This window comes from Pelodiscus sinensis, chromosome 8, assembly GCF_049634645.1.
Source record: "Pelodiscus sinensis isolate JC-2024 chromosome 8, ASM4963464v1, whole genome shotgun sequence".
Lineage (NCBI taxonomy): Eukaryota > Metazoa > Chordata > Testudines > Trionychidae > Pelodiscus > Pelodiscus sinensis.
Window position 1 is genome coordinate 4,099,813 of NC_134718.1, and position 16,887 is coordinate 4,116,699.

A 16,887-nucleotide genomic window follows, 5' to 3' on the forward strand; every position below is an offset into this window, starting at 1 on the left:
TAGGGAGCTGCTTCAGCTCCCACTGGTTAACTGGTTAAACATTCACATCCCTATTCCGAAGCCTCCTTGGTAATTTATTTGCATCTTTCCCAACCAGCTGTCCCTCTCTTCTGTGGAATATGCTGCATTTATTTCAGTCCTTTGGTAATGATAAATCCTGCGGATGGTGCAAATTTATGAACAAGAATAGATACTCCCTACAGCTGGGAAGTAGAGGAGTCCTCACGTATTCCAGCTGACTGCCACGGGACACTTGGGTGCATGTATGCATACGTGTGTTGGAAGCCTATGCCAGAGAATCAGTACCAGAAAGTCTCCTTTTGTGTCTTGTCAATGTCAGCTGCTGCTATCTTGTATCAGGAGGGCTTGTCTGATTCAAGTGTCAATGAAGATTTCAGTAATAGAAAAGCCATGAGAATGAAACGTGATAGTAGTTTTGATGACATTCACTAGATTCACTTGAGGTTTTTTCTTTGTGGATGAGGCATTGGTTTTACTGGCCTCTTAAGATGAGGAAGACCAGTTTTATAATCAATACACACTGAAATGTTTTGGGTGTTGGACTTGAGATACTTGTTGAATTTACAAAGTTGTATTAAATCAATGTACTTGAATTGTAGCGCTCTCTTCATGAGCTTGAGACCCTCTTTTATTCCATTGAAAGTAGGTACAGCTGCAGCACGAAAAGAAATCATTAGAAACAAAATACGTGCAATTGGCAAGATGGCAAGAGTCTTCTCTGTTCTCAGGTAATTCCACATTCTGTCTCTCCCCAATTTCCTCTATTGAAAGAGAAAAATCTAGTCCAGGCCATTGTATGTAAAGCATTCTTTGTGCAAATCCATAAGCAATAGCTTAGTTAAAATTCTGGCTTCACAGATAGTTTTAAGATTGCTGATGTTGGAGTATTTGGAGAAAAAATGGGTTTGTATTTTGAAAGTTACCATTTAGACTGAGAGAAAATGGAGTTTTGAATCAACATTAATCACTGTGTCCTAACTATAGATGTCTGTCCGTCCATACCTTATGAACAGATACTGAAATAACAATTGTACAACAAAGGGGATCAGGGTTAGATAGGAAAATGTCCCAAAGCTCAGGACTAGTCTGCTACAGATTGTAATACAGTACACTTCTGTAGCTGCCAAACTTTCTTCAGAGTGTGAGTTTACTGAAAAAACAGGAGATCAGATAGAGATCGTGTTTGTCAGACTTGACTTCCGAGACTTACAGAATCTTTGGACCAGAGTGTGAGCAACCTGATCGCACTGATGAGTTCCAGAAAGGAAAAGACAGTCAACTGAGTGTCTAACAGATAATTTCTTGTCCATATTGGAAAGCTTGCCTGTTGTTAGCCCTTTGAAGTTTGAACTGTATTAAATCTTGACATGGATAAAAAAAATAGCAAAAATATACATTTCCTTATTTTATTTAAATTTCTTATTTAAGTGACTTTATAATGAGGAGACTGCCATTTCATTTCTTTCACCATAGGGAAGAGAGTGAAAGTGTGCTGACACTCAAGGGTTTGACTCCCACTGGAATGCTACCTAGCGGAGTGTTGGCTGGAGGACGTCAGACTCTGCAAAGTGGTAATGATGTTATGCAACTTGCTGTGCCTCAGATGGACTGGGGCACATCTCATTCTTTTGCTAGCACTACACATAATGCATGCAGGGAATTTCTAATGCTTTTCAGTTCTTGTCTTAGCGGCTGAGATGAGCATAGAATTATGTGAAATGGATACCTAACCAGGGTATAAAACTAAAAGCAAATAGTTAGTAGTGGTAGACCAGTATTGTCAGTCTGAGCTTCCTTCATTTAAGCATTTTCAGGTGGCACAAGTGTTTCAGCTGTGGGGTGACTGTTTAGGGCTGTTAATGGATTCTAGAGTCATTTGGTCATTACAGTACAATGTAATTCTTCATTTTTACTTGTCCACTTTTCATTCACACAGTTTTATTACAGATGTGTTACTAGTTTTAATTGGTGAATGTCAATTTTGATGCTAGTATTAACATAAAGCTGCAGGCTGCTGAGCTTCATTTTTTCACTTCATTGACCGATTGAAATGTGCTGCGTTTTGTACCCTGGTAATTAATGCCAAAGTTTGTTCTCTGTTGTTTGTCAAATGTTCTGTGTATAATTGACTTCCCTGAATTGTCCTTGTAACATGCTGTTTCCTTCTTCTGCAGATGTAGCTGCTTTCTTAGGTCTGTCTGTCTCTCTCTAGTTACAGCTGTATGTCTGTATAAGTGTTAAAATTAAACCACTCTTCTAGACACTTGTCTGTCTCTTGATGTAGAAACAACATTGTAGCACCTTGTTTTTGAGGCTTGCTGCATTTACTGCTGCACATTGTCTGTGCATTTTGAAGATTAATGTAATTGAAAATATTGAGAATTGAGAATAAAGGGATTGGATTTAAATTTTGTAAAGTCAAAATCAAAGGGTGTTTAAGTGTGCATATATTTTTGCATGACAATAAAAAGAACTCTACACAAAACATACCTGCAATCTGGCTCATTGAATATTTTTGTAAAAGTTGATATATTTTTTGTTTTTAAACATGGAATCAACTTTTCAGAAGACCATAATAGATTTAACTAGGCATAGCAAGAATATCACAACACTCTTACAAAATGTATCAAATGGATGAAGTCCAGAATTATGTTTGTTGTAATGGATAACTAAAATATCAGCTGGGAAACTGGACTTTACATGTGCAGCACTTTTTAGCATAAATTACTTGAATGCATTTAAACTTTGTCTTGGGTATTTGTATAGTGCCAAACACTGTCTGGGCACTGATTTCTAGCAGTATAGAAAACTTTTAATATATGAACAGAGTCACATTTTACAGTCTGTTTTCCAAGAGTAGCTACTTTTTGTCATTTTGAAATTTAGATACCTATAATGAAAAATTCAGAACATTCAAATCAGGTTTTCTAAAGTTTTATACTAAACTTTCAGTTAATTTATCAGAGCTCTTCTTCAGTGGCTTTGAACTATAAATGTTACATTTTAAAAATAACTTTTTGATGGGTGCACATCTACAAATTAAGTTTGTGTTCTTTTTATGTATGTGATTGTTTTGTAAATGTCTGTAACAACAAATGGTGTCTGTTCCTCAATCCATCCAGATTGAATAGGTTCCAAAAGAATAGGTTATAATTTCTGTTTGTATTTTCTTTGTTTAGTGAGACTTTGTTTTGTTTTTAATTGAATCTGTGTTCCAATTTCCTCTCCCTCATTTCCCAGTTTTTCTTCATATATTGCACTATAAACACCTGAGAGAGGATCAAACTGACTAGGAAAAAAATGTTTTGTTAACATATGCAAAACATTATCACTAGAAGAGAAAACTGGACATTTGGAAAGTATGCAAGAGAGGTTTTTGGGGGGAAGAGAAAAGGAGGATGTTTTCAGCGACTCCAAAATGCTTTATTGTGATATTCCTTGATACACTGAATCAATACATTGGCTATTTCATCATTGTTTCACTGTTTCAAAATAATCAAGTTAACTTTTCTTAAAGTGTTTTCATTCTTACTGATCAGCGTTTACAATTTATTAAATATGTATGCACCCTTTAAACAGAATCTAGGGAAAAATATTTTAAACATAAATACATTCGTTTCCAAACTACAACAAGAAAAGTTCTGAAGTAAAACAACTATAATAGAACCTCACTAATTACACTTTGTTGAATCATCACAAAATTGGTGAACTCTGCACTTCTTGGCAAATATTTAGTAGCCAACGCTATAGTGAGCGTTTACGTTGAAAATATTTCATTATTTTTAGAAAATACATTTACCAGTATACTATGAAATATAACAACTAACCTACATTTGAGAAAATACATGAAAAGTATATTTTGTAATGTATAATCCTTGCTTTTCTTTGTTTTTGTTCACTTGCGAATTCAGTAATGATCAATGGGTTTCCCATTCATTAACACTAATTAGCAAAGTTCTCTTGTGATAATTGGAAAAACCATCTGTTTCCATCTGTATGCATAGTCAAGCCTTAATCTGTGCCCTGTGTAGTTTTAGATTAGTGGGGTATCTGGTTCAAGTGATTTGGGCTGGAACTTTTTTAAAAATCAGAATAGATAAAGTGTATCCAGATATATTTCTAAATGTAATAGTTAAGTACAAGCACAGATATCAGTAAACCAAATTAAGCAGTTTTGAATTGGTGTTTCAGAAGTGTAATTTCGACCTAACTTCAGATTTTTCACAAATGCCTAGTCAGAGCTGTTTCATTTTAAAGCAAACAAAAAGTGGGCACAGTAGATCTTAAAGGGACAATAATAAACTCTGTACTAAGTTATTAGCTGAGACCAGATGGAACCAGTGCCCTGTGAATCTACAGCTATGCCCAAACTAATTTTGTTCAGGGTTGGCCTTGGGGAGAGTTGATTGTCTGAGGAAGAATGTAGCATAGGACACCTAAAATGATAGCCAGTCTAAAGTATCTAAGTTGTGAGGAAAGGTTTAAATAAACATAAATTCTGAACATCATGAAAGGGATAGAGTAAATAGGCACATATTTTTTGCTGGTAAGAGCAGTGGAAACAGCCTAAAAATTAAATAGTATAAGAACTACCTCACACAAAAGAAAGCATATTAAACACTTGAGAAACATCTGGATTAATTTCTGGAAAGGGTATTGAGTGGAATTTAAGATTGTTGGTATTAAGATGATATTTTTAAGAGGGAAGATATTTTAAGCAACATTGCCTGTATCCATAACATTTTTATGTGGAGTGGAGTTATGCATTTAATAATATATTGCTAACATGAGCAAATTCAGATAACTTTTCATTTTACTTGGGCGTCATTATTTTAATGATACTGTAAGATGTGACTTTTCTAGTGCCATTTATTCAGCAGAATGAAGTTGTCACCATTTATCTAAAAGGAAGTTAGCATTTTGATTAACCTACACCCGGATTCAGCAAGAAACTTAAGCACATGTCTTTCTTTAAGATCATGAATAGTCCCAATGAAATCAGTTGGACTGATCAAGCACTTAAGTACTTTCCTAATCTTACTCTGGTTACCACTCTGACCATTACTCAAAGGAATGAGAAGATATTTTTATAGGCCTAGATATTGCATTAGAACTGACTTTTTATCAAGGGGAGAGTCTTAGAACTGCAGAAAATAAAAGTACCATGCTACCTGTCCTTAGAATCTTTAGTGAAGTTGAGAATTTTCCTTCAATACGGATTTCAGGGTTGGACCTACTGTCGATCTTTTACTTAAAAGATTGAAAACAAAGGCCTCATGAATAACAAGATACGATGGAGAGAGGTTTGGTGCTGTAATTTATATAGCTGACTGGCAATATAAAAAGACAAGAAACTACATGTTTGGTTCGCTTTTAAGATATTCCTAAAAGTAATTTAATTTTTGCTATCTGGGGACATTTTTATCATAAAAATGGGGGAACACCCCCCCCCCCCAGTCACACAAATGGCTATTTGATTTACCCCTGAGAGATTTTTCTCTTTGAATAAGGACAGCAAGCTTTTTATAACTCTAAATATAAAGGTTGTAAAAGTACTATATTATGAATAGAAGGTATTTGTGCAGATGACTTTTTATAAGACACGTTTTCCAAAGCAACACTGTGGAAATTATAGTTATTTGAACACTGTGATTTTAAAACATAAAGTAAATAATGTAGATAGCTGTGTTCTGTTTAGTTTCTTACTCAAGATATACTTCACTAATTTGAAGAATTATTAAATCTGTTCAGATTGAATCACAAATTAATCATTTTTTTTCTTACTTTCCCAAGATTCATTTTAATACCTCATGTTCCAATTCCTTTGTTAAGAATCAGTTTAGCAAACAATTTTTAGCACTGTGTAAGTTGTCTGTTGAATGGAGAAACTTCTTAAATGTCTGTTTTTTGAAAGTAAGATTGATGGAAGGCAGATGCACAGAATTATTTATGCTCATTAGTGAAATGTATCCAATTTTTCCCTGTGACGATTTAGTAATATGTAGTTTACATAGCAAGGCAGTACTAAAAAGATGACTATGGTCTTGCTAGTCTTATTAGGTCTAATAATTTTACATTAAAGCAGGCAGTTGTATATATTGTATAGTGATACCTTGTGCAAAATATGACCTTGAAGAATCCGCACATACAAAAAGGTACAGCTGTTTTCACAACTACTTAACTTCATAAACACTAGCTGGTCAGTTGGAGCCATGTCTACACTACCGACCTTAGCATGGTACAGCTGCAGCTGTGCTACTGTATGGACTCCTGTTGACATAATCAATCCATCTGTTGTCCTCCCTCCCCCCACCCATGAGCATTAGAAGCTATGTTGGAAGAAGACATTCTCCTGGTGAAATAGCACTATCTACAGTGTTGCTTCTGTCAGTGAAACTCATGTCCCTCAGAGAGGTGGGGTTTTTATACCCCAACTGAGAAAAGTGCTAGTGTAGCGGTAGCCTAGATCTTTGGAAAGTTGACAGTGTAAATTCATCCACCAAAGTATGTCAGTGTGCCTGTCCAAAGCTACTTCAGCTATAAACATCTCGATGGACTTCCCTGAATGTGAGTTGCTATTTGGCAGTTAGTAAAGGTGACTTGTTAGATTTTTATTTGCATGCTCTAATATAGAATCATAGAGCTGGAAGAGACCTCACAACGTCATCAAGTCCAGCCCCCTGCCCAAGGCAGGACCAATCCCAACTATATCTGACTTTTCTTTTATGAGTTCAGTTTGAACCATAAGATCCCTTTGTAATTCAGAATTCAGTGCTGAAATCCAAGTTCTGAGTTCAGCTTCTGAGTGCAAAAGATGTGTTCAAGGATCGTTTTGTCAAACATTAAATAAAGGATAAAATCCACTTGCACTAAATTAGTGTTTTGTCTTACTAATAAAACACCAATAGTCTTAATTTTGCTCCTTCATAATATGTTTCTCAGAAACATGGAGTCAGTAATGTACTATGGACCTTCAGAGAATTTATAGAAACCAAACTATGCCCCTAGCTTAATAGTATTTAGTGTTGCATGTTAGTTTTATGTAAAGAAATAATCAGGCAGTTATATATAATTAGGTAGATTAAGTTGCATTATATGATTGTTGCATTTGATAAACTGTCACTTAAGATATAGGGGTCACTTCAATTTTTAAAAAAAGTCTTAACTCTTGCAGTAAAATATGCAGTCAGATTTGGGCTTGGGTGATATATTAAAATGATCATTGACTTTTCTGCTATGCGATATTACACTCTTCATCTTTTTCATTCATTTTGCATGCAACTGCTCACTTCTGTACAGCCACAGTAGAGGCAATTGAGGCTGAAAAAGGTATGATCAGAGTCTTTGCCAGTGGCAGAAATCTTTGGCATCTGGGTGGGAATTCAAAAGTATTCTGTGTGCCTGTGTCTTACATTCAACTTGCACAACCAGAGATGAATACTAGCTGTATTGATTCATCCCTTATATATGTGATATTAATTTCTTACCTAGCATAATTATTGCCTTTGAAAATGTTTCAGAGAAATCATTTTGGTTTTCCCCCCGTTTCTTTGCAAAATGTGCAATAGTCTTTTACTTTTTATTTCTGTAAAGCATGTTGTGATATGTGGTTTGTGTCTTAGTGACTTAAAAAGTGGTAGTGTTGAATTTTGTTTATCTCTGGGTTTGTTTTGGGTTGGGGGGAGTTATTTATGCATGTTTCTTTTGATAAAGTTTATTTTAAAGGCTTGAAACCTAATCTTTTCATCACTTTCCATAATGCATTTGGTAGTGCAAGACATAGCATTATAGAGTTCCTGCTTTTACAGTGAAGTTTTGAAAGTTAGTTTGCTGACCAAATTTGTTTATAGTAGGTACCCACACCTGACTATGTAAGGCATAGGAAAATACTGTGCTGTTGTACCAAATATGTTGCTGTAAAGGCACCCTTTGTTAATGTTAACATTATTACAACCTCACAAAATTTTAGGGCATGTAAATAAGTGCCTTTTCCATGCACATTTTGATTTCCTGTATCACCGTGTTAAATGAAGTGAATGACAAACCGCATAGTAATTGGGAGACTCACCTTAGTATGTTTCAAATTTGGTCACAAAACACCATTTATTGACACTTTTTACATTATGGAAGTCAAATATCCAAAATGTTACCAAGACCAAATCAGTGAATACTGCACACAGGCATCTAAGAGGAAATTTTGTTTCTAATTTTTAGGGCTTGTCATATGATCAGCAATTTTACATCTAAAAATTCATCTGAGTAAGAAGGCATTTCCTGCTTCATTTGAAATGATGTGTGGAAGAGTAATAGCTACTTTCCCATTTAAAACAGTGCCCAGCTGATGACATCTAAGACTGTGGTTGTGTCCATTTCAGCCATTCACATGATTAGAACAGAGTTAGCACTGTATTCTGCAGTTTGGCCTGCGTGAAAACTGCAGGATCTGAATGTTGATTTATATGCAAAATCTGAAGGCTTTTTTTTTTTTTTTAAATGCTCATGCTGCTTTGCCAGGCTGCACTTGCTGGGCTGCTTATTGACATTCCGTTGAAGTGAACGGGATGTTAAAGTGAGCCTGAGACAGCAGCAAAGCAACTGGTCACACCAGGAGTGCCTAGCATCAAAGCAGGTTTAAGCCCCCTTGATTCTTATCTGACAAATATTTGTCATCTACTATTCTGGTTGTCAGTTGAAATGGTAATTTCCATTGAACAGCCCAGGAAAGCACAATAGATACATTTTTACGAAATACAATTGTAGATCTATAAAAGTTCCTTTGGCTAATTTCCTAGCTGTCTTTTAAAATCAATTGATTTGACAAAGTATATACTTTCCACTTATTTTTCCGTTACTGACCTATGAAATTTGCATTTTGTTAAGCAATACGAGGATTTTCTCCGCAACATAAAATCTGCAGTTTTGAAGAGGCAAAAGGTTTGGATAGGATCAATGAGAGAATGCCACCAAGAAAAGATGCTCTTCAGCAAGATGGTATTAATTCTATAAACACAACAAATGCCAATGGAAACAATGGGACTGGCAACAACAATGCACAGTGACCACATCAGCTTCTCGTTTACTTCTATGTCTTGCCTGAGAATTCCTAAATTACTGCTTTTTGACATGACAACGATGAAATAGCCAGGGGGATCAGTCAAACTGACTTCTTAATATGATGTGGAAAACCTAACTCGATCCCGCTGAAGACAAACCATCATGTATTTAAGGCAACAGCCCCTCTCTATAAGTGATGACGGAACATCTGTGAGCATGCTTCATATATTTACAGAAATTCCAACATTGACAGCTGAATCTTAAGGAGAGCTATGGGGCAGTGATTGGGCTGTTTTACTAAAGCACATCTAGAGTAGCATTTTTATGCATATCATAGTCAACATTTTTAAGTTTACAAAATGGGATTTTCTTTTCAGTAAAGCTAGTTGTTTTTTCAATCTGATACAACCCTAAGAGCTACTATTTATTAATGGACATTGATTTCATGAAGTGTCTTTAAAACCATAGATTACAATAGTCTTAAAAAATCTGAGGCTGCAAACACTCTATGTTAAATGGAAAAAAATGCCAAAAATTTCAGTTGGTCATTCTGTAAAATGCTGACCTCAGGTGTTCTCCTTAGATGTTGCTAACTCTGTATTATATTCACTGTATTTTTTAGTTAAGGTTTATGAGAAGATTTCTATGTAGGAATGTTTATTACTTGAACACAGATTTAAAAAAAATATTTAATGTAGAATCTCTTATGCCCAGCTTTTGAGACTCTCCCCCACCTTGAATTTAAATATATATATAAATATATATAAATATTAATTTTAAAAGTCTGAAAAATAATGCAGTTGTTAATTTTACGGTACTTTTAATTGAACTTTGTACATTATGTTAAAGTACATTTTGATTCATATCAAGTCTGTAAAGCTTGGCTTTGTATTTTGTGTATGCATGTTTTCATTTTGCAAATATTTAATATATAGACCTCTGATTACCAGAACAACATCTATAGATTATATAGATGGTATGGGTACTTTTAGTTTATTGTGAGTATTAAAGTTGCTTAAATAGATGATAATCACTGGGCAAGCTGAATAGTTACACACTTTTTATTATTTTTCTTAATTCTGTAAAGGAAACTGAAAATGTTATGGAAATATTTTTGTTTAGACAGTGCAGCACATAAGCATTTGTTCTGGCATTAGTGAAAGTGTAAAATCGAGACTGCATGTGTTTTGATAGCTACCAGGACTGCTTGGTTAAACTAAAAATTGAAACCATATGCTGATTTGTTCACAAATAATGAACTGTACTGATTGCCACTGTACTTTGTTATATTTTGACATTTGCTACCTACCTTTCTCATCCCCTGGAACACAACTTGAAACTGAATTCACTAGAGTTCATCTCCTTTTTGTTTGCCAAAAAGTACAAGCTGTACAAACTCCCGTCTCAGCTGAAAATTTTATGCATGTTCTGAATTATTCAAGTATTTTATAAACAGTAGCACACAATAAATTTTGTGCATGGACTGCTGCTCCTAACATTGTGTTTTTGTTTTGTTTTTTTGAGCAGTATTTTCATAAGCATTTTAAATTAGCAGAAAAACGGGTATAGTGTAAATGGTCACTTAGTTCCACTCTAAAGCAATACTTTAATATAATTTAAGCTTAAATTGTCATCTTGAATTTTTGCTTCCATTTCCAATAATTTTTGTTATTTAGTGGGTTCTTGCACATACAATACTTCAGAATTTTTCTCTGTTAAACTTAACATCCAGTGATGGCTTGTATAAACCTGCAAGGAAGCACAATGTTAGGGTTTATGCAAATGAAAAAAAAACAAACCCTGTTCATTATTGATGCCTTTTGTATTTGCTCAGTGGTTGAGAATGACCATTTGTGATGTCAAATAAGAAGGCTTGAGAATCAATAGCTCCGCAGTGTCCAACATGCTAGCAACTAGCCACATGTGACTATTTGGCCAGTTGAGTGTGGCTAGTTCGCAGTAACAGTAGCCACTATAGTGACTACTGCTTCAGAACTGGTTGGACACCACGGCAATAGTTGATATGGTAAGGTTGAATTTTGCTTTTCTGTTTTGGTTGAAAGTAAATGAGAAAATCTACTAAAAAAGACCATAATGTATTCTGAACTATAACCCATTAGAGTAATGATACTGATACACCACAAAAAACCTTCATGTTCTGATTTTACTTTCTTATTTTAGATGCAGTTTAATTGGAAATAGCGGTGAATAGTCTGAAAACAGAAGGATGAGTGACAGACAAAGGTAAGTGTTATCAGTAGACCATATGTATGAGCTATGGTAGTCTCTGATACTTGGCATTGGGAGAGAGCAAAATTTGCACCAGTATATCAGCGTATAAACATTTAACTTGGACAGTGGTCTGCCAGTTCTGCCTTTTGATGGTGTGAATTGGAAAAATCCACCGGTCCTTAGCCAGTTGTCTTTTTAATTAATTAATTCTCTATGACCAATTTTGATAAGGCATGCACTTGCACATACAAAATAGAATACAATTAACACCTCATACCCTGTGAATACAATCCCAAGGCATAGAATGATCCCAGGATGTGTAGAGAGCGACACCAAAGCTTAATGTAATTAGAAAGTCTGTTAAAAATAGATATGCCTCATTGAGATTGGTTTTGCCTGAATCTCAACTTGCTCTGTGGATCACTATTTTACTAGACACCTTTAGGCAGAGAAATCTGCTTCTGGATGGTAACTGTGTATCAGTAAAAGGCAGATAAAGGAGCAGCTCCTGACTGACTGAGATTGAATACTCTGAGCTATACTGTACATACTTCCTAACACTGATCCCAGTAGTGTCCCGGTCACATGCATTAAACATTTGTCAGTGGATGCATTGTCATCTCTATTGCTGTGTGTAGTGTTGGTCCCAGGATGTTAGAGAGTCAAGGTGCGTGAGGTTATATCTTCTATTGGACCAACTTCTGTTGGTGAGATAGGTGAGCTTTCAAGCTTACATAGAGATCTTCTTCAGGTCTGGAACACTACTCAGAGTGTCACAGGTAAACAGAAAGTAGAACAGATTGTTTGGCATAACTAGTTAACACTTTTATACTGGCTAGGGATGAGTTGTATCTTCAGAGACTATTGCTGCCCATTATGAGGAGAGTAAGGGGCATTAGTGTAACTGAAAATAAGGCACAACATGTTTATTCTGGTAATAGACCATCGCCTACCACTCCATGGCAGACTCCCAAGCAGTTGTTTTTTTCAGATCTGTGAAAGACTTGCTGTCACCTAGTGACCTGAACGGGAAACTGAATGCCCATTTATGCTGCACTATAGATTCTAGTGGTGTGAATGCAATCCCATTATCCAAAACTACAGTGTTTAATCATTTATATTATTAAATTGCTATTGCCTGGTATGTGTGTTGATCCATGAAAATGTCGCTTAACCAAATTCTAATGTAAGGGTGGGGAGCCCAGGGGCCAGATGTGGTCTCTGGCTTGCCTGGATCCGGCCTCTGGGGCTCAGGGTTCTTTCAATTGGAGCAGCATGTGCACTCTTGAGGTTTCAGTAAAAGAGTTAGTCCCTTCTGTTTTTGTTATGAAGAAGTTCAGTCTGAGATCAGAATATTTTAAAACATTTTTGAGCAGTTGTAGAATAAGCTGTCTTAGCTGACTTTTCTAAAGTGGCCCTGTCAGTTTAATTATGGCAACACGTTCAACTGCGGCTGACTTAGCTGGACCTTGATAAATTTGCAATATCCTACATGTCCATGTAAGATCTTAAGTTTCACTCTGTTATATTAGCAAACATTTTCCCTTGGTAGATAATTTATACTCATTCGTAGTTGATGTGAAGTTTGCTAATCTAGAACTGTGTTCCTCACTGGGGACAGGAACTGAGATTACTACCAAACGGTTATTTTTGAACAGTCTTTCTGGAGTGACTCTTTGCTTCTTGACTTTTAAAACATGTCAGGAATGGGAGAGAGGACTTTGCTTATGTGTAACTGCTTTGTAATCACTCCAATCCTTGCTCCTCAATGCATGAACCCAAGAGCTGAGACTATGCAGGGGTAGGCCTTATTTGTTCCATTCCCATTTTGAATGCCTTTGGTGGTGAGTTTTAGGTGCCATTCCAACAACCAATTTAAAAATAAATCAGACTAATTCTTTCAGATTAGTGTATCTCATGGGCTTTTTTCAAATAACTCAGTTTTGCTTCTGTTTCTGTTACAGTTTGGGACTGCTAAGCTTAAAGCATCACCCAGCTAAAAATCAATTGCTAGTGAAAAGTGCCAGATTGAGGGCACTTTTAATAACCAGTTCTGTCTTTATTCATGGGTGAGCTGTGGCACTGGCAGATGCAGTGCAAGTTTCTCTCCCCTGCTTTGCTGTTTTGCTCGCACTCTGTCCGGAAGAAGCCTCTGGGAGTGAGAGAGGTGCTTAGTGACTGGGCACATTCAGTTTTTAGTCTATGCTGAGACTGCCCATCTGGTGGCGTATTGCTGTTGTGATTTTTATGTTATGGCCATCTGTACTGTCAATGGAGTGGAACTAATTAATTGAATATCATTTAGCAACATCTGTCACCGGGTCACTATGTAGGCACAATTTAGACACATTTGTGGTAAATGGAAATGTGTGTGGGATTTAGACTCTGAGTCATTCACTACAGCTGTAGTAATAGGTTTTGGTGCCTGGATCAGCAAAGGTATTTACCAGGCTTGTTCTCACTGAATAGTTATTTTCTTTCCCATCTTCAGCCAAGTATTCATTGCTGCTCTTCTGCCCCTGATGTGCTGGGGCAGTGACGGTGATTGTGTCTGATAAACAGCATGAGACCAGAATAAGCTGTGGGCTCTCGTGCTTAACTGAGAAGCCTGCTTCCATGTTGTTCATGTGGAAATTCTGCACCACTGTGTAGAATTTGTGTTCCTGCAGATTTGTTTTTCTTTATGGAAAAGGCACTGAAGAGGCACTACAGTTGCACCTTTTACCCACATGGGGTTACTGGGGCTCCAGAACAGAGAGCAGCTGACTGAAGGGCTGTAGCAGCCAGCAGCAGATAAATGAGAAGCTGCGTTCCTCACAGTACTCTTCCTGCAGGGCCAGGTGAGGACCAGATAGTGGGCCTCTTGGGGTTGCTGGGAGGGATAAATTTGAGCTGGGGCTGAATGGGAGTGGGAGTGCAGAGACTAGGGATGTGAACGTGTAACCATGATGAGCCTGGGCCTCACCCCTCCAAAAAAACCCACTCCTATTTCATGCTTCTGCAACCCATACCCAATAACCCTCTAGGTTGACTTCTTGGCTACTTGCTTCTCCCTTCAACTCCTCTGTTACCCCAGCTCTCCAAGCCTTTGCATGGCTTGACAGGTGCACTGTAGTTTAAATGAATTATTATTCAGAATTCTGTATTAGTATGCCAACTAAGGAATCTAGTTGTAAAAAAACAAAAAAAAACCTTTTCCTGAATCTTGTTTTCTGTATTGTTAGGCATACTTGCTGACAAGTATTTTTGAAATAAATTACCAAAATAATCGAAACTGGCATGATTATATTTTTGACAAAATATGCAGAGTTTTTTTAACACTGAATTCCCCCAGGAGCAGCATCTGTATCCTGTCATCAGAATTTGATTGTCTCTTCAGCCCCACAAAATCTGCTCTCTTCCCTTTGATGGATTAGTGTAAAGATAGGTTGTGATGCCAAGTCAGGGTTCCCCCAAATCCTGCAGCCCCATAGCAGCAAGAGCACTCTCCACCAGCCAGAGAATAGAAAGGGTTTATTGCTCCTCCAGGATACAGCACAGCATAGATGTGATATTGCTACAGGAGTCTGGACTAGGATGCCTCAGATCCCTTGGGTTAGGGAGGTCTATCACCCCCCTAGACCTCCAGCCCTCAGTTTAGGCTCACTCCCTCCTGTTTCCCAGCCAGCAACTGCTCCTTCCCCTGAAACCCCTCTCCTTTGTTCCTTGCTTGCCTTCAACTGGTTAGACAGGTTGGGTCTTTGCCTGCTGACTTAAGGCAGCCATCCTGCTGGGCAGTGCTACAGGTACCGACCAGTAGGGGGTCAACCCCAGCCCACACACAGCCACCAGTGGTTGCCTAGAGGCTATGGCCTGCCCACTACATCACACAAGTATCTCAAGTTGAAGTAGTGCTCTAGAATGGTCTGGCTCATGAAGTTTCTTACCATTAACTTTACCTGCACTCATGTAAAAGCTATTTATTCTTCTTCGAGTGGTGTCCCCGTGGGTGCTCCACTCCAGGTGAAGGGTCACCCTGAGCCGCAGATTGGAGCCTTGCAAAGCTGTTTCCCCCGTTGGGCTGTGTATGTGCAGGGGGCATCTCGAGACGCTTCTGCCTAATTGCTAGCGCGCGGCTCAACCCTCTCCTTTTCAATTCCTCGTCAGCTGACAGAGCTAACAGGATCTCCCTGTCAGCCTCTTACTATCTTACTGTTAGTCAGATTTATCATAGTTCCCCTATTTGTAGTTCCAAGTTAGTTTTTTTTTTTTTTAAAAGAAAATGAGGGAAACTAACAATAATAATGAAGCTAATTATAATCTCCCCTCAGGGATTTGAACACGCTCCCGTGTGAAGCCTCTGTGAACCGGAGCTCTCAGCTACTTTAAAAAAAAAAAAAGAGAGAGAGAGAGAGAGAGAGAGAGAGAGAGAAAAGAAAAAGACGGCAACAAAAGAAGAGACAGAAATAAAGACAAACAAACAGCAAAATAAGAGAGAAGAAGAGAACCAGATATGTTTGGGTCCTCAGGATTTAAAAAATGTGAACAGTGCCGCGCGCCCATGCCGCCTGCAGAATGTATCCGGTGTCTGTAGGAAAATAGAGCCTCATCATCTCGCTCTCTTCCACCTTCCTCCTCCCCAAAACACAGCGGAGGAGAGGCACAGGGTAGTATGAGGACCTCCGCTAGCAAAGTGACTGGAAGATTCTCTCAGCACTGGGACCAGTGCGCGCTTCCTCGGAGCTGGCAGAAGCCCGAGAACTCTCTAAAGCTGCGGCTCCACTTAAAACCACGGCACCGCAAAAGAAAACGCTGCACTCTTTAAAGCTGGCAACGGGCATGATTCTACACCTGCACTGACAGCGAGCACAGGTAGGCAGCCAGATGAGGCTGCTCTAGAACTGCCTCAAGCTGCTACTAAAAGTCACAGCAGGCAGCAACATTCATGCCTGCCTTTTGCAGAGCACTCACCTGCAAGATCTTTATCTAGACATTCTCCACATACATCTAGGTCACCAATATCACTTCAGGAAAGCTCTTTACCTGACGACGACCGAGAAATTATATTCTCCTGGCACCGCACATCGCCTAGGAGATCACGCGTATATCACTACAGGGCTGTACCACACCAAAGCCCGTGGCACCCATACTGGGCTTACCCACCCCCATCTTATCCACCACACTGGGGACCTTGGGACCATATAGACGCCGGTTCTCAGCCCACTCCATACCAGTGAGGAAAAGCTTGCCCCCGCCACGGTCCCTATCTCCCACAAAGGATTCAGAGGAGGAGGATGAACAAATTTCAGATAACCTGATGCCACAAGCAGTCGAAGCGGTTATACCGTCTGACACTGTGGCAATTGACGACCTCAAGCAAAATTCAATAATTATTGAAAAGAGTAGTGACAAGTCAACAAGTTTCCCTGCAAGAAGTACAGGAGAAACAGCACCGATTGTTAAAAAACTTACATCCCACATTACATGGCAAAATTACCTTACCAATAGATGAGGCAATCATGGAAACTTCAGAAGAACTGTGGAAAACACCTGCATCCATTCAACCCACTAATAAAAGAGTAGACATAAAGTACTTTGTTC

At 38.0% G+C, this 16,887-nt stretch overlaps 1 protein-coding gene across 14 annotated transcripts in view; it reads left to right on the top strand.

Annotated features, from left to right (window-relative positions):
- Positions 1–15,704, top strand: part of PPP3CB (protein phosphatase 3 catalytic subunit beta) — a 74,337-nt gene extending 58,633 nt beyond the window's left edge. For 4 of the 14 annotated variants that reach the window (XM_075935724.1, XM_075935716.1, XM_075935718.1 and 1 more), the window contains 4 exons: positions 665–749; positions 1,495–1,592; positions 7,321–7,350; positions 8,902–10,571. In XM_075935724.1, coding sequence (XP_075791839.1) covers positions 665–749; positions 1,495–1,592; positions 7,321–7,350; positions 8,902–9,080 — 392 coding nt within the window. In that variant the 3' untranslated portion in view covers positions 9,081–10,571. Of the gene's footprint in view, positions 1–664; positions 750–1,494; positions 1,593–7,320; positions 7,351–8,901; positions 10,572–11,256 lie in introns of those variants that run through there. The other 10 variants (XM_075935717.1, XM_075935719.1, XM_075935720.1 and 7 more) reach the window with 8 other exon arrangements.
- Positions 15,705–16,887: the final 1,183 nt, after the last annotated feature.